The sequence below is a fragment of the Symphalangus syndactylus genome, chromosome 11 (genome assembly GCF_028878055.3).
Source record: "Symphalangus syndactylus isolate Jambi chromosome 11, NHGRI_mSymSyn1-v2.1_pri, whole genome shotgun sequence".
Classification (NCBI taxonomy): Eukaryota; Metazoa; Chordata; class Mammalia; order Primates; family Hylobatidae; genus Symphalangus; species Symphalangus syndactylus.
In genome coordinates, this window is record NC_072433.2 from 12,734,111 (window position 1) to 12,757,328 (window position 23,218).

General features: G+C 37.5%; 1 protein-coding gene across 3 annotated transcripts in view; it reads left to right on the plus strand.

Annotated features, from left to right (window-relative positions):
- The window catches only part of TRAM1 (translocation associated membrane protein 1), a 33,453-nt gene extending 10,559 nt beyond the window's left edge, over positions 1-22,894 (plus strand). For all 3 annotated transcript variants that reach the window (XM_055298026.2, XM_063612626.1, XM_063612627.1), the window contains exons 4-11: positions 57-173; positions 1,745-1,803; positions 3,483-3,567; positions 10,897-10,967; positions 11,074-11,178; positions 12,188-12,331; positions 12,653-12,813; positions 21,333-22,894. In XM_055298026.2, coding sequence (XP_055154001.1) covers positions 57-173; positions 1,745-1,803; positions 3,483-3,567; positions 10,897-10,967; positions 11,074-11,178; positions 12,188-12,331; positions 12,653-12,813; positions 21,333-21,406 — 816 coding nt within the window. In that variant the 3' untranslated portion in view covers positions 21,407-22,894. The remainder of the gene's footprint in view (positions 1-56; positions 174-1,744; positions 1,804-3,482; positions 3,568-10,896; positions 10,968-11,073; positions 11,179-12,187; positions 12,332-12,652; positions 12,814-21,332) is intronic.
- Positions 22,895-23,218: the final 324 nt, after the last annotated feature.

Consider the following 23,218-nt stretch of genomic DNA (forward strand, 5'->3'; position numbering starts at 1 on the left):
TATTAAATATAATTTATAATTTATTCTTAATTACTAATGGCTGTTTTTATTTTTAGAAAATTAACAGGCGAATGCACTTCTCCAAAACGAAACACAGCAAGTTTAATGAATCTGGTCAGCTTAGTGCGTTCTACCTTTTTGCCTGTGTTTGGGGCACATTCATTCTCATCTCTGTAAGTATGTCCTCTTAGGTTGTTGTTCTCCTTCCTTATCTAAGATTAGTAACTCTGCTAATGAAATAGTATAAGTTAAGAGTTTCAGTGATAAATCTGTTTTAGGTATTTTTTTGTACAGCAAAAATTCTAAACTATGTTTACTGTTTCAGAAAGGCTTATTCATTTTTAATCACTCTGAGTGTTACTTTTATTTTTATTTTTATTTTTTTTTTGAGACAGAGTCGCTCTGTTGCCAGGCTGGAGTGCAGTGGCGTGATCTCGGCTCACTGCAGCCTCCACCTCCCGGGTTCAAGTGATTCTCCTGCCTCAGCTTCCCAAATAGCTGGGACTACAGACGCACGCCACCACGCCCAGCTAATTTTTGTATTTTTAGTAGAGACAAGGTTTCACCATGTTGGCCAGGATGGTCTCGAACTCCTGACCTCGTGATCCACCCGCCTCGGCCTCCCAAAGTGCTGGGATTACAGGCTTGAGCCACCAAGCCCGGCCTTACTTTTATATCTTATAGTGGTTTACAGATACCTCTGTATCAGCAAAAAGCGTAAGATGTGAGTGATACTCGTGCTAGGTTACATGAGTTGTAATGTTCACAGTCATTTCCTCCTTTAAAAACAGCCCCAGTGTTTTCCAAGCTTCTTAAATGTTGTATAACTTTTCAGTTACGGCAATCAAAACCTTTAGTTGTATCACTCTAACTAATGAGAAAAAGAAAGGCAGTATTTGCTTTAATATTAGTGATAACAATCCCTTAAATTTATATGGTGTTCCATAGTTTACATACTTTTGAGTTTGTCAGACACATAATTCTTTCTAATCACTATATTAGAGATGAATAACAGTGAGTTTTCCAGGGTAAAGCACTTCATGTTGGAAGTAGACTAAAACTCAGCTTCTTATTCCGTTGCTCATTCCATTTTACTCTGCTGCTTTAATAATACTTTATAGGTAATATGTAAATTTTAGTTTAAAAACTATTACAAATTTTTTTTAAAAAACATAAAAGTTATACTTCTGTGGGAAAATACTCTTACAAAAGTCACTTTAGATTTATTTTTTAATCTTTTTTTTTTCTTACATATGCAATAATTCTCACTGAGTAGATCTGATTATCTAAGAAAAAAATTGGGGCGGTATTTTACTGACGTAATTCCATAAAACTCGGTAGCGCCCTGATCCTTTGTCTCCTGTCAGATGCTACAAACTTTTCCTGAAATCTTCTGATTACCTAAGACAAAATTCTTCTCTCTTGGTCACTGTTGTGCCTCTTATTGTTGGTTTTATGTTTGTTTGTGTACGTGTATTTTTATTCTGTGGGATTGAAAGATTTTTTAGGGCCAGGAATTATTTCTTACCTGATTCCATATCTCATATCTTTGATTTTCATTTTGCTCAAGTAACCAACTCAAATTAGATTGAAAATAACTAAAACAACTAAGGAGTTTGACGTTAGTGGGCTCTTTGCAACCTGATATGGGGACCTGTAAATGTTTGAGAAATGAAAGTAATGTCTTATTTTCCAAGAAGTTTGCATTATGCTCACAAGTTAATTTTTATATCTTCTTTCTTAGGAAAACTACATCTCAGACCCAACTATCTTATGGAGGGCTTATCCCCATAACCTGATGACGTAAGTCATTTTTAGCAGCCCTTTCTTTGTTAAGGACCATGGTCATGTCACTATTAATCAGAATTCATTCTTGTTATTCTCTTTAGGACCTTAGGCAATGCATAAAATAGATGAAAATATGTCTTTGACAGTCCCACTGCCGTAAAAAAAAAACACTGTGTACCTTTTTTTAATGTTTCTATTCTAATCTTTTCAACATCTTTGTAAGCGTGAGACAACTGATTTTAACATAATCTTAATTTGGTACTCGCTTCTTTTCCCTTCTTTTCACTCATCCTTTCTCCTTTTTATGACTCCATCTTCTCTATATTTTTGCTCCTTTTCTTTGTCCCCACTGCCTGTCTCTTTTCACATCTTCCTTTTTTTCTCCTATTATAAGCTTCTTGAGGTTAGGGATTATTTCTTTTTTATTTCTCTAGTCTGTACAGGGCTGCCAGGTTAAAGTGCTCAGTGGTTGCAAAGACGTCTGAATAATTCATTATTCGAGCTCAGCTTTAGTACAACTTTTCTATATTAATTTTCCTTACTACTTTAGCCTGTATTGGTCTTTTGTATCCCCAAATTTGTCATTTTGGTAGATATTTGATGTAGTGTCTATATATTGTTTTGATTGTTCTATAATTGTCTCATTTTTGTAAGTCTTGTATTGTGCCCATACCCACTAAGACTATATGTGCCTTGGTAGCAGTAAAAACTATTTTATATCCTTCATTGTGCCGGGTACATTGCGGGTGCTTGTGACCTAGACAGTATTTAGTAAATACATTGTGATGTGAGAATTGGAGAAGGGAGAAGATATGAAGGAAAGGGAATAACCTGACTGTGGGTATTTTAAGTCCAGCAGTAATACCCACTCTACTGAATCATACTCTGATTTCTAAAGTTTTATTAGTTTACAAAGTTCAACGAACTTTGTAAATATTGTATTTATGTGGGACCGTATTCTCTCCACCCCCACCACCAAGAAATTAGGTTGGCTTTGTGTTTTCTATTTTAGACTTCTGGAGGAGAAGGAGAAGGGAGAATAAAGAGGAAGCAGAAGGGCTAGAGGGATATAATGTCAAGAGGAGAGTATTGGTTCTAGACTGATTATGATACAGCTCCTGGAGAGCCCTTGTGTGCCTTATTCTGACTCTCTTTAATCCTAGTTCTGCCTCCATTTATTTGGGGCTTTCTCCATGTTCCAACCAGGTACAGTTACCATATTTGCCTAAGAAAAAAAAAAATAAACAGAGGATATTTGAAATTGGGATTATTCCAGTTTCAGGTGATTATTAATCTATGAGCCTTTGCTTTTGTGTCAGTCTTTTTCCACTTTTTGTCTTGATGAAACTGTATAGACGTGTGGGTTATGTTTTCAGTAGCTAACATGACATACTAGTCAGTATTAATGAACTAATAGCGGCTCTGACTCCTCCCAACTGGCTTACTTGTCAATAGCTTTCTGCAGATAATATCTTTGCCTGCTGTTTAATCCAGGGGTCTTGTCCAATGGTGGGACTGTCACAGGGAGAGGGGGAAAGCGGTTGTTGAAGAGTTGTTTTAAAGGTGCACAGATACTGTATGGAATGATAACGCAAAGGTAGTTACTTAGTATATACTGATTTCCAGTATTTGTTTACTGTTTTTTAAAAAAATTATACTTTAAAAGATACTCTTCATTTTCTTGTGTTGTACAGATTTCAAATGAAGTTTTTCTACATATCACAGCTGGCTTACTGGCTTCATGCTTTTCCTGAACTCTACTTCCAGAAAACCAAAAAAGTAAGCTGGGATTTTGTAGTGTTAAAAATGTCTTGTTTTTTTTCTTTTTTTTTTTTGAAAAATTTTAATAAAATTAAGTATTTTCTTACGTTTGCCCTTCCTCCATTCTTCTTACCTCAACTCTTACCCCATCATTGTCCCACCAACCCCCTTTCCACAAAGCCTAAAATCCTTAAGCATTTGTTGAAAAAAAAAAAAAAACCTTCAGTCAGTATTTTAGCTTACCATTTTTTACATTTGATATGTTAATGGCTTGTCTTAAAATTATATTAGTGGTAATGTAAATTAAAATTTAAACAAATTTTTGAATGTAATATTTGTTTTATCTTACTGATATTCTTAGCAAATTATTTCACAAGTGAGCCAAAAAGGATCAGTCACATTACAGCTAACAGTTCTGTGTGTAAGTCCTAAAGCAAAATTCAGTATTGGAAAAAAAAGTAAAATAAATATTCACCAGCAAAGCCTCTCTTGAAATGGGTAGAGCATTCCCTTTTTAGTGTGTAGAAAGGATATTTGTTTGTTTTATTTGAACAAATAAGTAAACTGCTGGAGCACTGCAAAATCCTCCTTCCTACTTTTACCCTCAGTGCTTCTGAAGGCAGGCTTCCATGCTATCACAAAAGTCATTTTCTTTACCCTCTCTCCTCTGAAAGCTGTATTGGCTCCCTATTACTTTAAACTAGAGTAATGCTGCTCAACTGTGCCCTGAGAGTTCCTCCCATCGCCACCATCTTTTCCCGGGGACCCTTCCTCTGCTTCCTCCTTACGCCTCATGCACACTGATAGACTCTAGTTTCGTAATCCCAGCACATCACTTCTTTTTCCTGGAACACCTCTTCCCTCAGATAAATTAATCAAGTACTTTCATTTCTCTTTTTTCTGGAAGGTTTTTTTTTTTTTTAATTCTCATATATGAAATCCTGTGTGGGATTTTACTTCAAAATAATACCAGGTGAAGGAAAGTGAAGAGGGATATAGATGAAACAAGTTCAATCATTTATTAATAATGATTGAGTTATGGGTATGTCAGAATCTTTTCTGTCTGTTGTGTATATGTTTACATTTTTCTGCATTTAAAATTTCTTTTTTTTTTTTTTAAATCCCCTTTGAGAAACCTTCTGGAGTAAAAGTGTGACAGCCAGTCTGGTGATTAGTTTATCTTTGCCTACTCAGAAGCCATAAAACACTATTTTTATGTGTGCTACAAATAATTCATGGACTAGGCACTTGATTTGCTACTGTTTTGTGTCTGTATTCTGTGTATCTGTCGTCATTCATGTTGTCTGCTGGGATTAGAAAACAGCACCAAATTAAAGGCCATATGCTTTGGCACTTAAGTTCTTTTTATGCTGATTTCTTTTATAAAGTAGATTGTTTCTCCAGCTATATTGATTGTAAGGAATAGGATGAAGACCTTTTATTTTTAAACCCTTGACTTAGAACTGTCTTCAGATAAAATTGTTAGGCCCAGATTCCAGTAGCCCTTCCATGTTTAGTAAGCTCCTAATGTGAATCATAGATATTGTGGAGCTGTACTGTCCAAAATGCTAACTACTAGTCACATCTACATGAACTTAAAAAAACAAAAACAAAAACGAAATTGACCTTTTTGGCCCCAGTAGCCACATTTCAAGTGCTTATTAGCTACTGTGGCTAGTATGTACCATTTTGAACAGAGGAGATATGGAGCATTTCCATGACTGCAGAAAGTTCTATTGGACAGCACTACTGAGAGTATCATAGTTTCTTGATGTCTTAGTAGCATGGCTCAGATATTTAAAGCCTTCTTAAGGTGTTTGTATACTCATGAACAAATACCTCTGGATTTCATTATTAATCCATGTCTATATCTTCTTCACTGTCTATGGTAAGTAAGAAGGGACATTTCCAAGTAATTGTTCATTTTAGTTCCTGAAGCTCGTTTCTTATCAGTTCCTGCCAGATGGCACTTCTCCAGAAATGCAATCTAATTTTTATGAAATAATTTGCATAACTTAGAACTTAACTGAAACTATTTTTAACACCTGCATGTGACAGTTGAAAGTAACTGTTTCAAGTAATTAACATAATTTGAAAGTAGCAGCTGCATATGTGTTAAACAGTTTCTTAAAATTTACTCTCTGAAAACTATTTTTGGAACTCTTTACTGGAAGGAACTAGTAGAGTGATTGTTTTGAACCAGTCGTACAGACAAATAGGAAAGAAAGGAGCGCTGTTAGTAGCAGTTCAAGAGGTGTGTTAGTCACAAATAACTTAGTTTCTTTCAAGGAGAAAACTTAAATTACATCTACTGTGTATATAAACAGTTCTCCATTTTGCCCATGAGAAGATTCAAAATATTTCTTAGACAGCTTGAATATATGAGCTTTTAGGGAAGTCATGAAATAGCCAAATGTTTTATTCCTAATATTCAATTTTAGTTTAATTATACATACATATAATTATACATACCTATAATTCCATATCATATAAAGTATTAAAAATAGTATTTTCCCCCTTCCTACTTCATGAAAGTTACATTACACTTTTCGTATGCAACTTTGATGTTAGTATCTGTCATTCATCATCACTAGAAGCACTTTTTTTAATCTGATAACATTTTTTCCACATCATGACGTCATCTTTACGTCTGTCTCACTGGTTCCTTCATTAGACCTTATAAACCTTTAAAAATGACATTGATTGAAGTTTTGGGGTGTATGTGTCTTACGCAAACATTTATTTGTTCAAGATAATTAATACAGAGCTCTATAATGCAGAGCTTTGTAAAGATTTAATTATAAGATGTACCATCTGGGGTTTGGGGGGAAATCTTTGCCTTATATTTGGGGCATATATGTGATATTCAGCTTTGTTTATTTTTCAGTATAGTGTAGTCAAGAAATGTGTTTTTTATAAAAATACATTTGTTGAAGTATGTTATATTTTTTAATAAAAAGATGTTGGAATAACAACTGAAAATGGCACTTGAAGTTATTTACGATTTTAGAATTTGTTATGATTTCACCCAGCCTTCTCTGTTCTCTCCCTTCCCCCACAACCCATGTAAATGTGTACATCCAGAGACCATTGTGCTGGTGCGAGGCAAGGCTTTGTTGTCGGCCTCAGACATGTGAACACCATGCCATCGGGGCTGTAACCCCAGAGGAAATGGAGAACATTGAGGGAGGCTGGCCTACCACAGGGATCCTAAAAAGTAGCCATTTTCTAGATAAAATTTATCATTTTAAAAATCATGGTAAGCCAGGCATGGTGGCAACACACCTGTAGTCCTGGCTACTGGGGAGGCTGAGGCAAGGGGATGGCTTGATTCCAGGAGTTTGAGACCAGCCTGGGCTATGTAATGAGACTCATCTCTAAAAAATAAAATAAAACTCATGGTACACTACCCCTACTTCCATGTATTTTTTGTAATCATTTGGGTGTTTTAACAAACATCTAGGGTGTTTGTTAAGTTAGCCACAGTTGCTACCACCCCTTGTGGTATTCTACTCATCTCTGTATTTTTTTTTTTTTTTTGGTATTATTGTTGTTGTTATCCCCATTATACAGAAAGATTAATTAGCTTGCCTAAGACCCCTCAGCTAGTAAGTGACACAAGTATTTACCCATTCTCTTACTAATTTACTTTTTCTGTGGTAAGCTTTGAGTGTACAAACACTGCTTTAGAGACACTAGTCAATTTGTGCAAAGCTGAATGGACCATTACTTAGAAAAGGGTTTCTTGATAATCCTATCTTTTTGAAAGCAGTAGATACTATTTTTAAAACTTTTGCATAGGCATTTGATGGTTGTGAAGATAGAACCTAGTGATGGCATTTTACCCTCTATTATTATTGACTTGGTTGACTATCCGAAAGGTATGGCTACTGGGCACAGTGGTGCGTGCCTGTGGTCCCAGTTAGGAGGCTGAGATAGCAGGATCACTTGAGCCCTAGAGTTGGAGGCTACAGTGCACCGTAATTGCACCTGTGAATAGCCACTGCACTGCAGCCTGAGTAGCATAGTGAGACCATGTTTCTCTTTTTTAAAAAGGAGGTATGGGGCTAAGATACAAAGTCGAATCTGAACTTAGGAAAGAAACTCTATGGATTTTTCCTTAGCTAATGTCAAGCACAACTGCACTCCACCTAATTGGGCTGAAATTTAAAGACAAAAGATCAGAAATGGAATGGCTTTTTGAAATGTAGTTTGTTTGTAATTTATAATAGTATTTTCAGTCTTATCAGAGAAGAAAAGAGTAGGCAGCTTAGGTTCTCTGCTAATTGACCACTGCGAATTTTAAAAACTTGCTTGGATTTCTTTTAAATTAAAAAAAAAAAAATCCTCTTAAGTAGTGAACATTACATTATAGTTTTTCCAGCAAATTAGTTTTTTTTTACATTGCCTTACCCAAGTTTTTATACAACGAAATGAGTTCAATCAGCAGTTAAAAACTAAAACACTTCCCTCATAAGTTTTCAGGGTTTTCTTGGTCTGTTTTCTCCTCTGAAATTTGGAGCATTGAGTAACACATATGAAAGAATATGGCAATATTTTTTATACCTAGTCATTTATGTGCCACCTTCCTGCTTTACCATATTCACATACTACTAATTCATACTTTTGACATTAATTATTAAGGTATATTAAATAACAAAATATTTTGGGTTTTTGTTTTGTTTTGTTTTGAGACAAGGTCTTGCTCTATCACCCACGCTGGAGTGCAGTGGCCACAATCACGGCTCACTGCAGCTGCAGCCTCAACCTGCCAGACTTAAGCAATCCTACTACTTCAGCCTCCCAAGTGGCTGGAAGTACAGGCATGCACCACTATGCTTGGCTAATTTTTTGTGTTTTCTTAGAGATGGGGTTTCGCCATGTTGCCAAGGCTGGTTTCGAACTCCTGGTCTCAAGAAATCCACCTGCATCAGCCTCCCAAAGGGCTGTTATTACAGGCATGATCCACCACTTTATTTAAAATTTTAGTTAAAGTATTTCATTGTGTACTGTCTGCAGTTATTTTGTTCAGTACCAATGTACACACCACACTGGGAAACACTGACATATATATAGTGGCACTTCTACATGCATTGTACATCAGATTGCATTGATAATACTACAAGTGAGCTTTTCTGAGATTATTGTAATGGGAGAGGAGAGGTTCCCTTGTGGTTGCATGTTATCTCAACACCCTTTCTCCTTCCTTTTGTAAGCTGAAATATTTCATTGGAAATTTACAAATTATGTAGAGAGGATCTTAAGACTGTCTATTTTCAGAGATACTTCTCTCATCCGTTGGAAGAATGACTGTAAACTTGGTATCAGTTTTCCTAAGAGTCCCAAAATACAGTACTGTAAATAGTAATATTCAGACTGTCTTATGTTCTACCTAACACTTGATCTTTGTGCCATTCTTACTAGAGAAGGGTTTTCCATTTCAAAACTAGACTTCAAAAAATCTCTACTCCTCAAAATATTTGGTGAAGTAGCTCTCTGTACTGAAACAGAGAAATGGAGGACCAATGGACCTGCACTCAACTGTGCTAAATGCAAGAGATAAGTTTAGTGAGGCTGCAAAGGAACACAGTTCAGCCTGCCAGCAGCAACCCACCATTTCCATTGTTCTAATTAGTAGCTGTAGAACATGAATAGTACTAACTAGACTAATATAATCCTTGTAAATATACATATGAAGAAAACTGCTACAACAAAGGAAATTAGAAATGAGGTATAGGCGTTTTATCAGTCAGTAGGCTGGCCTGTTGAGCTTATCACTGTCAGTGTTTTGTAAACATTTTTACTGCAACCAAAGATGAAAAACTTTTTACATCATAATTCATTGTGTGTGTGTGTGTGTGTGTGTAAAATGTGGAATAGAATTTTCATAATACAATGTGCTATATACTCTAGCATTTTCTTTTTCTTTTCTTTTTGAGACAGAGTCTCGCTCCGCTGCCCAGGCTGGAGTGCAGTCACAATCCTAGCTCACTGCATCCTTGAACTCCTGGGCTCAAGCAATCTTTCTGCCTCAGCTCCCCAAATAGCTAGGACTACAGGCACATGCCACCATGCCTGGCTAATTTTTAAAACATGTTTTTGTAGAGATGGGGTCTCTCTATGTTGCCCAGGCTAGACTCAAACTCCTGGCTTCAAGCAATCCTCCTGTCTCAGCCTCCCAAAGTGCTGGGATGACAAGTGTGAGTCATGGTGCCTGGCCACATTTTCTGTTTTATTTCATGTTTTAAAAGATGCTGATGTGACCCCTAAATTGATTTTATGATCCACTAGTAGGTCTTTTTTTAAGAGACAGAGTCTTGCTCTGTCACCCAAGCTGAAGTACAGTGGCATGATCATAGCTTACTGTAGCCCCGAACTCTTGTGTTCAAGTGATGCTCCTCCCGTGTCTTGCCTCCTGAGTAGCTGGGACTACAGTTGCATACCACCACGCCTAGCTAATTGTAGTTTTTGTAGAGACGGGGTCTTGCTGTGTTGCCCAGGTTGATCTCAAACTCCTGGCCTCAGATGATCCTCCCACCTCAGCCTCCCAGAGTGCTGGGATTACGGGCATGAACCATCACACCTGGCCCCACTAGTGGGTCTTGACTTGTGTTTTCTAAAAATACTGTTGCTGAGATAACCAGCTCAACTAGATAACTGTGGGAGAAAAAAAGAAGTAAAAATAAAATCTAGGTACTTGGGCTTGCAAAGTAATTGAGGAAAAACAATACACAATTAAGGAATAGTATAAATGAGAATAAAAAATGTTAAACTTGTAATGACTGACAAGGGACTAAAGCATGAGCTGAAAATGTGAATGCTATTTTAGGTAAATAAAAGTGTCTCTACTACTATAAACATAACAATTTTAATATTAGAGGAACATCAAATTGTCAGTATGTAACCATGATTAATATTGTGTCATTTAATACATGTTCATTAGAAAAAAGAGCCATAGATCTTAGCTCTAAAAGCGATTTTGAGTTTATCTGATTGAAGCAAATCTAAGTATTCACATTTTATGGATGAAATAACTGAAGCCAGCAGAGGTTAAGTGACTTGCTAATGCTATATACCTTATTGAGTATGAGAGATTGGGGTGGGGTGGGGGCAGAATAGCTTTCAGATCTCCTACTTCTACATTTTTCACTTACTCTTAAAGAACAGTAATGAGCCAAACACAGTGGGTCACGCCTGAAATCCTAACCCTTTGGAAGGCCAAGGTTGAGGGATCTCTTGAGTCCAAGGGTTTGAGACCAGCCTGGGCAACATAGCAAGACCCCACCTCTTAAAAAAAGGAAAGGAAATGTTTTAGCATGTTTTAATCTATAATGTATTTTTTTGCAGGAAGATATTCCTCGTCAGCTTGTCTACATTGGTCTTTACCTCTTCCACATTGCTGGAGCTTACCTTTTGAAGTGAGTTGGGATATTTCATGGGTGTGTAAGTAGGCTGGGTAGATAGTATGCTGACCTGTCTTAATTGATAATTAATATTCCCATTTTTAATTTGCTCTTTTAACAGCTTGAATCATCTAGGACTTGTTCTTCTGGTGCTACATTATTTTGTTGAATTTCTTTTCCACATTTCCCGCCTGTTTTATTTTAGCAATGAAAAGTATCAGAAAGGGTAAGTTGTTTAGTCATTCTATTTCTCGTGTAGTAGGTATTTAAAGTCAGTGCCTAACATTGCCAAGATCCATGCTTTTGGCCATTATATTAACTTTTTAAGCGATTAGTAGCCACTTTAAATAAAACGAAATTATTTAGCAATTCAGACTTTGTATTTTACTCTCTAAAATGGAGGCTTTCTCAGCTAGAGAGATACTGTATTGTATCTTGCAATTTTGAAGGCTTCTTGGGTTTACTTTTCTGTTATAACTTCTACTTTGTTTATTGCATGGTTTTTCTTTTGGAGGAGTGAGAGAAGTGAACTCTCAGAAGAAAATGAAACAATAGATAATTAGCCTTATAGATAACTAAAATATGTTGATGGTGAAATTGAACTGAAAACAGAATTGGAGAGGTATAACTTGTAAAGAGTGCAAAGTTGTCTTAAAAAAAGTAAAACTGGGACTCTTAAATGAGAATTGGGCATCCTGTTCTTTATAACACAGCTTTTTTGGTTTGTTTTGTCCAGCATTTTCCAAAATTATTCTGAATACTAGTAGTTCTGAGGAACATTAATAGTTCTTATACAAGAAAAGAGATAAGCTAAACAGAAAATTAAACATTTATTTACTGGATTTTTTTAGAAATTTAAATAGGCTAATATGTGTTATATATCTCTGAGTGTGGTATATAGGCTTTCACAGATATTTGACACAAAATTCTTTTTTGCAGAATAAGAAATGCTATTTTAATATGCCTTTACTTAATAGGAATCTAGTTTCTTTTTTATTTATTTATTTATTTTTTTGAGATGGAGTTTCGCTCTTGTTGCCCAGGCTGGAGGGCAGTGGCGCGATCTCTGCTCACTGTGACCTCCACCTTCTGGTTTCAAGCAATTCTCCTGCCTCAGCCTCCCAAGTAGCTGGGATTACAGGCATCTGCCACCACGCCCAACTTGGGAATCTAATTTCTAATAGAATCTTGTTTTTGAGATTTCAGGAATTTGACTTACGGCCTTTTTCTTGCAGATTTTCTCTGTGGGCAGTTCTTTTTGTTTTGGGAAGACTTCTGACTTTAATTCTTTCAGTACTGACTGTTGGTTTTGGCCTTGCAAGAGCAGAGAATCAGAAGCTGGATTTCAGTACTGGAAACTTCAATGTGTTGGCTGTTAGGTACAATCAATTTAACATTTTTTTCACTTTATACAGCTAGATAATATAATCAGTTTCTCTACATTGAATCATCTATAAAAGGATGAATATGAGGTTGGGGAAAATACTTATTTGATTTTATTTCATACCTGTTGCTATTTTACATATCTAAAGTGAAGTACTAAAGCATTTAACTTTTAGGATAAATTATTAATGCAATGATTATTAATACAATTTTCTCAACTGAGTGGGAATTACTACTAAATACTATGAAAGAAGATAGAATGTATTCAGTGGCATTGTTTTTTATACACTAACTTTTTATTTCTTAATATTTCTTAGAATCGCTGTTCTGGCTTCCATTTGCATTACTCAAGCATTCATGATGTGGAAGTTCATTAACTTTCAGCTTCGGAGGTGGAGGGAACATTCTGCTTTTCAGGCACCAGCTGTGAAGAAGAAACCAACAGTAACTAAAGGCAGATCTTCTAAAAAAGGAACAGGTTTGTATTCAGTAAGCAATGAAAAACTCATGGAAGTAGAAAACTTTTAAAAAATTTGTTGTGGGATCTTATTTATTAGTTTTAAGGTCTTATAAAGAAAATACTATTCTGCTTATCAACAAAATTAAAGGCAAAGTAATCTTACTGCATTCCACAATTGGGTGATCCCTTGGGTGAGGAAACTCAGTTACTCCTCTCAGAAGCTGTCCACCAAATTTCTCTTTAACAAGTTTTCCGGCCGGGCGCGGTGGCTCACGCTTGTAATCCCAGCACTTTGGGAGGCCGAGGCGGGTGGATCACGAGGTCAGGAGATCGAGACCACGGTGAAACCCCATCTCTACTAAAAATACAAAAAAATTAGCCAGGCGTGGTGGCGGGCGCCTGTAGTCCCAGCTACTCGGAGAGGCTGAGGCAGGAGAATGGCGTGAACCCGGGAGGCGGAGCTTGCAGTGAGCCTAGATCGCGCCACTGCACTCCAGCCTGGGCGACAGAGCCAGACTCCGTCTCAAAAAAAAAAAAAACAAGTTTTCCATGCTTGGTTAACTCGAGCTACTTGAGACCAAACTTTATGGGCAGGTTTAGTGAATAACTAAACTAGAGGATGGTAGTTTGTTTTCAAGCGTCTTATTCACATTTTAAAAAGCTCTTCACAACCTCTTCCCATCTGCCCATTTGTCCCAAGTGGAATAGCTTTTTTTTTTTTATAACTTCTGATTGCTTGATTCTTTGTCTTTAAAGCCTTCATTTAACCTCTTCTTTCCTTATGGTTTTTGCAAAAATTGAAAATGCATTGATATTACAGTTAATTTTTTCGGTGTGTATGTGGTATTATGCCTAGAACTGTAACACAGGAAGTTTTTAGAATATGTCCACTCTGGTTTACTCCTTTGTAAGTATTAATAGCTGATAATTTACATCCTCCAGCCCTGCTTTTTGTTGTTTTTTTTTTTTTTCAAGTTTTTCCCAGCAAGTCTTGGCCCTTTGCATTTTCTTAATACATTTTAGTACAACTTTATCTGGGTGCAGTGGGGGGTGCCTGTAGTCTAGCTATTCAGGAGGCTGAGGCAGGAGGATCACTTGAATCCAGGAGTTCAAGGTTGCAGTGCACAATGATCATGCCTATGAAGAGCTACTACACTCCAGCCTGAGCAACATATGCCTCTTTAGAAAGAAAAAAAAAAATTGTACAACCTGGTCGATTTCCACAAAAATTGCTGGGATATTAAGTTGAAATAACATCAAATCTGTAGATCGATTTAGGGATAATTGACTATTTCATCCCATTAACATGATATATACCTCTGTTTATTTAGGTTGTCTTTAATTTCTCCAAGTAATATTTTTAATAGCTTTAATGGGATGTAATTCACATAAAGTTTACCCTTTAAAGTATACATTTCAGTCATTTTTAATGTATGTTCACAAAATTGTGCAAACCACTATCTAATTCCAGAATATTTTTATCACTGCAAAAAGAAACCCCATGCCCATTAGCATCACTTCACATTTCCACCTTCATTCTGCTCTGGCACCCTCTAATCTATTTTCTGTCTCTAAGGATTGGCCTTTTCTGGACATTTCATGTAAACAGAACCATGTGATATGTGGTCTTTTGCAAATGGATAATGTTTTGAGGTTCATCCATGTCATAGCATATATAAAGATTTCATTTGTTTTTATAGCCAAATAATATTCCATTTTATGGAAACTTATTGTATGGATATATACCATATTTTGTTTATCCATTCATCATTTGATGGATATTGAGTGCCTTTTACTTTTTGGCTATTATGAATAGTGATGCTGTGAACATTTAGGTGCAAATTTTGGTTCGAACATGTGTTTTCATTCTCTAGGGTACATACATAGGAGTGGGATTTACGAGTCATGCAGTAACTATGTTTAACATTTTGAGGGAACTGCCAAACTGTTCTTTGAAGTGGTTATACTATTTTACACTCAGTTTAGCATCTTGATATTCAGTTGTCCCTGTGCCATTTGTTAAAAAGACTCCTTCACTATGAACTGTCTTGATACCCTTTTCAAAAATCATTTTTAAGAAAAGTTTATTTCTGAATCATGAATTCTATTGCATTTATTGATGTATGTCAATTCTTATGCCAGAACCACACTATCTTGATTACTGTAGCTTTGTAGTAAGTTTTGAAAGCAGGTAATGTGAGTCCCCAATGTTGTTGTTCTTTTTTATGTTTTGGTTATTCTGAGTTTCTTACATTTCCATATGAGTTTTTATTTAAGTGACGGGATCTTGCTATGTTGCCCAGGCTAGACTTCAACTTGTAGGCTCAAGGGATTCTCCCATCTCAACCTCCCAGGTAGCTGGGACTACAGGCACATGCCGCCTTGCCCAGCCATTTTAATATGAATTCTATAATGAGCTTGTCAGTTTCTGCAAAAAAGCCAGCTGGGGTTTTGGTATGGATTACCTTCAATTTGTAGGTTGCTTTGCAGAGTATGAACATGAATGTCTGCTTATTTAGATCTTTAATATCTTTCAATTATATTTATCAGTGTATACATCTTGCAGTTTGTTAAATTTAATCCTATTTTATTCTTTTTGATGCTGTTGTAAAATAGAACCATCTTCTTAATTCCATTTTCAGATTCTTCATTGCCAGTGTATATGAAATACAATTCACTTTTGTATATTGATCTTGTCTCCTGCAACCTTGCTGAATTTATTTATTCAAATAGGTTTTTTGTTTTTTGTTTTTTGTCTTTGGTGGGCAATCTGGATGCTTTCTATTGCATTTTCTTGCCAAATTGCCCTGCCCAGAACCTCCACAGCAAGTGTTGAATAGAAATGGTGAGAGCAGACATCCTTGTCTTGTTTTTGATCTTAGGGGTAGGTATCCATCCAGTCTTTTACCATTAAGTATGGTGTTAGCTATGGGTTTTTCATAAATGACCTTTATCAGTTTGAGGAAGTTCCCCTTTGATTCCTAGTTTGTTTTTATCATGGAAGGTTGTTAGATTTTGTCAATTGCTTTTTTTCCTGCATCTATTTGAGATAACCTTGTGGGGTTTTGTTATTTTTTTTTTCTGTTGGTATTATAGATTAGATTGATTTTCAGATGTTAAACCAACGTTACATTCCTGGGATAAATTTCACCTGGTTATGGTGTATGATCCTTTTTATCTCTTGATGGATTTGGTATGCACGCATTTTGTTGAGGTTTTTTGTGTCTGTGTTCATAAAGGATAATTGGTGTATATTTTTCCTGCAACATCGTTGTCCGGTTTTAGTATCAAGATAATACTGGCTTCACAGAATGAACTAGGAGTGTTGTTTCCTTTTCTGTTTTTTGGAAGAGTTCTTCACTTGGTCTTAGCCAAAATGCCAAGAAGCAATGGAAGAGTTGTTGAAGGAGATATTTTATAGGTTTCTGTATAGGGATCTCATACATTTTTCATTAAATTTATTCTCAGATATTTTCTTTTTTAAGCTAATGTACGTGCTCTTTTTAAAAAACAATTTTAACTGTTTGTTACGTAGTAATGCCATTTGTTTTCTTTAAGATACTATCCATGTACTGAAAAAAATCTTCCTAATTCACTTATTCTAAAGTTTACACTAAAATATAGTTATATCATCTATACATATTATACCTTTTCATTTTCTTCCTGTATTACACTAGCTAGGACTATACCATAATATTGAATATAAGAAATGAATACTCTTGTTCCTCATATAAGAGGGAGACCTTTTGGTATTTCATTATTAAGAATGGTTTGTAGATGCCCTTTATTCAGTTCTCTTCTATACATCATTTACTAAGAGTTTTTGTCCATGACTTGTGAAATGTTAAGAAATGCTTTTTCTGCAACATTTAGTCATAGAGTTTTTCTTTATTAATGTTGTGAATTGCATTGACTACATTGACTATCAATGTTAAAATAATTTTGCATTTCTAAGATGCATCCAAGTTGGTGATAATATAGTAGTCTCCCTGGGGGAATACATTCCAAAACCCCCAATGGATGCCTGAAACCAGGGGTAGTTTCAAACTATATAGTTACGTGCTAAATAATGACATTTCAGTCAACAGCTGTACAACATATGTGCATACATGACTCATTTATGACACTGGTCCTATAAGATAATGCTGTATTTCTCCAATACCATTTCTATGTTTAGATATGTTTAGATACATAGTTACCACTGTATTACAGTTGCCTACAGTATTCCAAACACTAACATGCCGTGCAGATTTTTAGCCTAGGAGCAATAGGCTATACCATATAGCCTGGGTGTGTGGTAGGCTCTACCATCTAGATTTGTGGAAGTACATTCTATGATGTTCACACAATGACGAAATCGCCTAACACTTTCTTAAAACATAGCCTGTTAAGTGATGCATGACTGTATATACTATGTTTTCTCCTAATATAGCTATGATAAAGTTTTATTTATAAATTAGTCACATATAACAGCATATTGTGGCAAAAGTTAATTGAATGTGGTATTTTTCTCTCTCAAAATATTATACAGTACTCACCTATTTTCAGACCATGGTTGACTGTGGGTAACTGAAACCGTGGAAAGCAACACTGCAAATAAGGGGAGACCATTGTACATCACTTTCACTGAATTCCCTTTTTCAATATTTCATTAGGATTTTTGCATCTTTGTTCATGTAATAATAGATCAGCCTGTATTAGCCCTTTTTTGTAATATGTCAGATTTTGACCTCAAGGTTGTGCTGGCTTTAAAGAAAGTGTTGGGCAGATTTGTCCTTTGTGTAATATCAGCATTATTTCTTATTTAAGTGTTTGGAAGTGTTCACCAACTAAGCCCTCTGACCTAGAGTCTTCTTTTATTTCGAAACAGGGTCTCGGTCTGTTGCCCAGTCCGGAGTGCAGTGGCACGATCTTGGCTCACTGCAGCCTCAACCTTGTGGGCTCAGGCAATCCTCCCACCTCAGCCTCCTGAGTAGCTGGGGCTATAAGCCCATGTCACCATGCCACTACTTTTTTTGTTTTTTGTAGAGATGGGATTTCACCATGTCACCCAGGATAGTCTTGAACTCCTGTACCCAAGTGATCTGCCCACCAGTCTCAACCAATTGGCTGGGCACCCAGCACTTTGGGAGGCTGAAATGGGTGGATCACTTGAGCCCAGGAGTTCAAGACCAGCCTGGGCAACATGACGAAACTCCGTCTTTACAAAAAATACAAAAATGAGCCAGGCATGGTGGTGCATGCCTGTAGTCCCAGTACTTGGGAGGCTGAGGTGGGAGGATCCCATGATCCCGATGTCACCCTTGGGGTGTCACTTCACCAGCTGGAAACCTTTGTGGCTGGCAGTGCCTTCTGCCTGAGTATTGCTTGCACCCGCTGGGCTCATTCCACCCACTTGGCCTGACAGGCTGTGCCTGGCTTAAGCTACTGGCCCAGATCCCACACCTGTCAAGCATGAGCCAGATGTGGAGCAGCAGGGGGTGTGTGGGCAAGCACACGCAAGGTCTAGCCACTGCGCACAGCCAGACACACAGGCTGCTGCCGCACGGCAGGCAGCTCTAGGCACCAGCACAGGTGCTGGCTCTGTGTGAGGCTGCAGCTGGACCAGATGTACTGCATGCGGCTTCTGCTGCAGGCACCCATGGCCGGACAAGGGGAATGTGGTGGCATCTCCAGAGCTTGGAGATGGCCAGAACCACCGAACCCCAAAGAGGGTGTCACAGCCCTGGCTCAGGGAGCGCCTAGATCTGGGCTTCCCAAAGGACCACAGCTCTTCTCTCTTTCCTGTCATCCACAACGTGGTGAGCAGGGGGGCATATTTCAACCTTGTTTGTGCTATAGCCCTTTCAGTCCCACCATTCAGCGGGTCCCAAGTTCTTGTCCTGCATCCAGGAAGAATGAGGTATGCAGACAACTGGAGGGTGGGCAAGGCAGAGAGGAGGTTCATTGAGAGGCAGGACAGTTCTCAGGAGACCTGAAGTGGTTAGCTCCTTTCCTCAGGCAGGTCATCTCGTTATCTGTGCAGCCCTCAGCAGACAAGAGACCTAGAGTGGTTAGCTCCTATCCACAGTCTCATCGTCTGCCCAAGTCTGGCTGAGTCCAGGATTTTTATGAGCTTCAGGCGGGAGGAAGTGCACGCTGATTCGTCCATGGGCGGGCCCAGAAAAGGCACTATAAGTTCTCACTCCAGTCCATGGAACTGGTGGCCTGGCCCCCAGGTTTCAGGCCGTCCCTGGTTTGAAGACAGGGGCTTCACCAGGGGCCCACCCCTTTCTGCCCAGGAACCCGTCTGCCTCCTGCTGCCATCAACCTGCCATCCATGGTGCCTAGGCTGGTCATGCCAAGGGGTGCCTACAGGCCCACGCCAAGCTACCCTCAGCCCCCCCTCGGCCTCCCTCTCATGCTCATCAGCACCCAAAGTCCTGACAGGGCCAAGGGAGCAGGGAGCTGCCTTGGGAACTTTGGACCTGCTGAATGGCGGGACTAAAAGGGCTATAGCACAAACAAGGCTGAAACATGCCCCGCTGCTCGCCACGTTGCGGATGACAAGAAAGAGAGAGAAGCCCAGATCCAGGGGCTCCCTGAGCAGGCATATCAGCGCTGCTCTAATCCCAGGGTCAGTCTCACCTTCACTCCAAAACTAGCAGACTCCAGGAGCAGCAGAGTGGCCAGGCAGCGGGAGCAGGCACTTCCAAGCCTGCAGAGGTAGTGGGGCTTCCCGGACCCCCAAGAGCTACGGCTGGGCGGCTGCCGCTGTGCCCAGGAGTGCGGGGCTCCCACCACTCCAACTCTGAAAGGGATGGGGCTCCTGCTAGCTATGTGGAGCATGCAGCCCTGGCTGCACCTCCCACACTACAGCCAATGTCATGGCAGTAGCCACTCCATACGGACTGCTGCTGCCATCACTGAGAAGTGGAGGTTGCAGTGAGTGGAGATCATGTCGCTGGACTCCAGTCGGGATAACAGAGTGAGACCCTGTCTCAGAAGAAAAAAAAAGATAATACTATTGTTCACATTTTCTGTTTCTTAGTCGTTTCTCTTTTGGTAAATAGTGTTTTTCAAGGAATTTTTCTAGTTCATATAAATTTGCAAATACATTGGCATAAAATTATTCATATGATTTTCGTTATCCTGTTAACGCCTGTAAATGAGGAGTGACTCCTGTTTTTCATTTCGTGTGTTACTAATGTAAGCCTTTTATCTTTCCTTCCATCAGTCAAAACCAACATTTGTCTTTTTGTGTTGATTTTCCTAGTTGTCTCTTTTCTGGATCATTGATTTCTATTCTTCTTTCCTTTTCATTGGGTTTAATTTGCGGTTTTGTTTGTGATTTACCTTCTTGAGATGGATCTTTGGAGCATTGATTTGTATCTCTTGTGAATTACATTCAGTTACGGGTAAACTTTTCCTTTCAACACTGCTTTAACTGTATTTCACAAGGTTTGTTTTTTTTGTTTTGGGTTTTTTTTGTGTGGTTGTTTTTTTTTAGATGGAATCTACCTCTGTCGCCCACGCTGGACTGCAGTGGCGCGATCTCGGCTCACTGCAACCTTCGCCTCCTGGGCTCATGTGATTCTCCTGTGATTCTCCTGCCTCCCAAGTAGCCAGGATTACAGGCACCCACCACCACTACCAGCTAATTTTTGTATTTTTAGTAGAGATGGCGTTTCACCACATTGGCCAGGCTGGTCTTGAACTCCTGACCTCAGGTGATCCACCCACCTCAACCTCGCAAAGTGCTGGGATTACAGGCATGAGCCACCATGCTCAGTCTGTATTTCACAGGTTTCAATATGTGCGAATTATCTGTGCTGGGATTCCACTTGTGCTGTGATTATAGGTGCAAGCCATTACCCCCGCTTCAAACATCCATTTCTGTATGCAACTTTTATATTTTTGGAGAGAGTCAGTCACACATTTGTTACTCCATCATAGCTTGAAGAAGGCCATTACATTAGCCAGATGTGGTGGCACATGCCTGTAGTCCCAGCTATTTGGGAGGCTGAGGTCCCCGGGAGCATCACTGGTCCCCGGGAGATCAAGACTGCATTGAGCCATGACCGTGCCACTGCACAGCCTTGATGACAGAGTGAGACCCTGTCTCAAAAAACAACAGTAACATAAATAAATAAAAAGAAGGCCATAATACACGCCTCCACATAGGAATTATCCTAAACACCAACTTTAGTATATTGTAAACAAATATCCCCAAGGACTTTGCTGTCAAATGTGAAAAGTTTCTTTATTTCTACAGAAGGTATTTCTCTTGAATACTATTTTTAAATTCTTGTAACTTTATAGTTTTCTATCCTGTCACTTTTTTCTGCTTTTAATAGTTTTCTTTTAATTTGCTACTTTCAGTTCATTGTGTTAAAAATGTTACCAGGTTTTGTGATTGGTTAAATACTGGTAAATAAATTTCACCTGAGTGTATATTGGATTTTACATTTTCTTTTCTGAAGGTATCTTTACATATAAAGATTATAACTTGCATTTATTTATAAAAGAGAGTAACATGGATTCTTTTCTTTTTGCAGAAAATGGTGTGAATGGAACATTAACTTCAAATGTAGCAGACTCTCCCCGGAATAGAAAAGAGAAATCTTCATAATGAATTATAAACTAATTGATTAATGTCCCCAAAGAAATCTGCTTTCTACTATATCTTTCAGCATTAGAGATTTTTCTGTTCTTGAAAATACAGTCTGTGCTCTTTGATTTTTGCTATTGTACGGTTTCATGCATTTTTTAAAGGACATTTGAGGGGAGGATTATTGCTATGAGTGAAAAAAATATTTTAGCTTAGACTAAGCTACCTGCCTTCAAAATAGTTTAGGGACCACCACCATATTTTATTTTGTTTTTATTTTTGAACATTTTTCTAATGATTTGGAGAGAAAACTACTTACAAAAATTCCACATATCAGTGATACAATTTCTTGTTGTCACCAATTTTTTATAATAGCAGAGTGGCCTGTTCTTAAGAAGGCCATATTTTTTAAGTTATCTTTCAGGGTAAAATGGAAATACTATAAAGTTGGATGTCAAACTTTAATATGTTTTCAGTGTGCTCTAATTTTTTGGAATTTTTGTAGCCTTTACACCTGGAAAAAAAGATTTGTAACATCACCAGAACAATTGTGTGCTTTATTTTATAGGTAGTGGTTATTAGTATTACATCCCTATTTTAAAAACAAAAACATAATGTTACAACGTGGAGTTTTATTGACATACATATTAAATCAAAGTATATTCTTAAAAGTACTTGTGAAGTAAAATCTTTCTTGTGCATTTTCAATACTTGTAAACTGGAAATAAGAAAATATTTACTATGAACAGGAAAATCTGACTTATATAGCCCTTTTTGATATGTTTATTAATAATGATTCTTAATGGGGCTCATAATAAGTTTAATATGCACAGCATCTTAGAAAAGTTTAACCTGCAAACCCTTTTAAAACAATGCATACTTGATTTATATCTATAAAAAGACTGTCAGGTAATTATATTTGGGAAACATTTAATGCACTAACTTTAAAGAAATTGAAAATTCAGGTGGATGAATAGTCTTACAAAAGACAATGTGCTTTATGTTATACCTATAGCTTTGGTCCCATCTTTAATTGAGAAACGTTTATCTGTATAAAACATATTTTTGGATAAATATATATATATATATTTGTATCTCTACAGAAAGGCTCTAAAAAGCATTTGAGGAAAATATTTGGTTCCCTTTTCTATAATCATCCTTTAAGATCCTTATAGCTATATTTGGTTTATTCATTGTATTTACAGTATATATATTGTTCTTTTCAGTGTTCACATCTTGTTCCCCATTTCTCACTTGTGTCACCAGCTGTTTGTGCCATTTTTAGTATAAAAGTTGCAGACCTATTAGATCTGCAGTTTAAGTTGCCATGCTGCTAGGAAATTGTCCTTTTTCTTTCCAGCTGTTTACCTACTTCCTGGAAAAAGTAGTAGCTCTCTGTAGCATTATGGATTTTCAGTGGAACCAAATTTTGGCCATTAAAAACTGGCATTATACTGAACTATACATTGAGAAATCAATCAATCAAAATAAAAATTTTTACTTTCACAAGTTGCATCCTGGATGTTTCTGTCATTGTTGGTGTTTAGGCTATTTTGGTATATAACCTCATTAAAATGTACCATATTTAAAACACTTCATAGACATTCAGAATAACCCTTTTCAAAATTGTGTTCTGCAAATAAACAGGTTTGTTCCACAGAATATTGGTGAGGACTACTGGGGGGATAGATGGTCATAACCAAATAAATCTGGGAATCACTGGGTTAAACTAACCTAAAGGTGTCTCTTTATTATGGGACCATTCAGTCCTTAATATGCAAACGTGTTTCCTGGTGCACCAAGAATGTTGGATATAATATGCAGTGTTTCCCA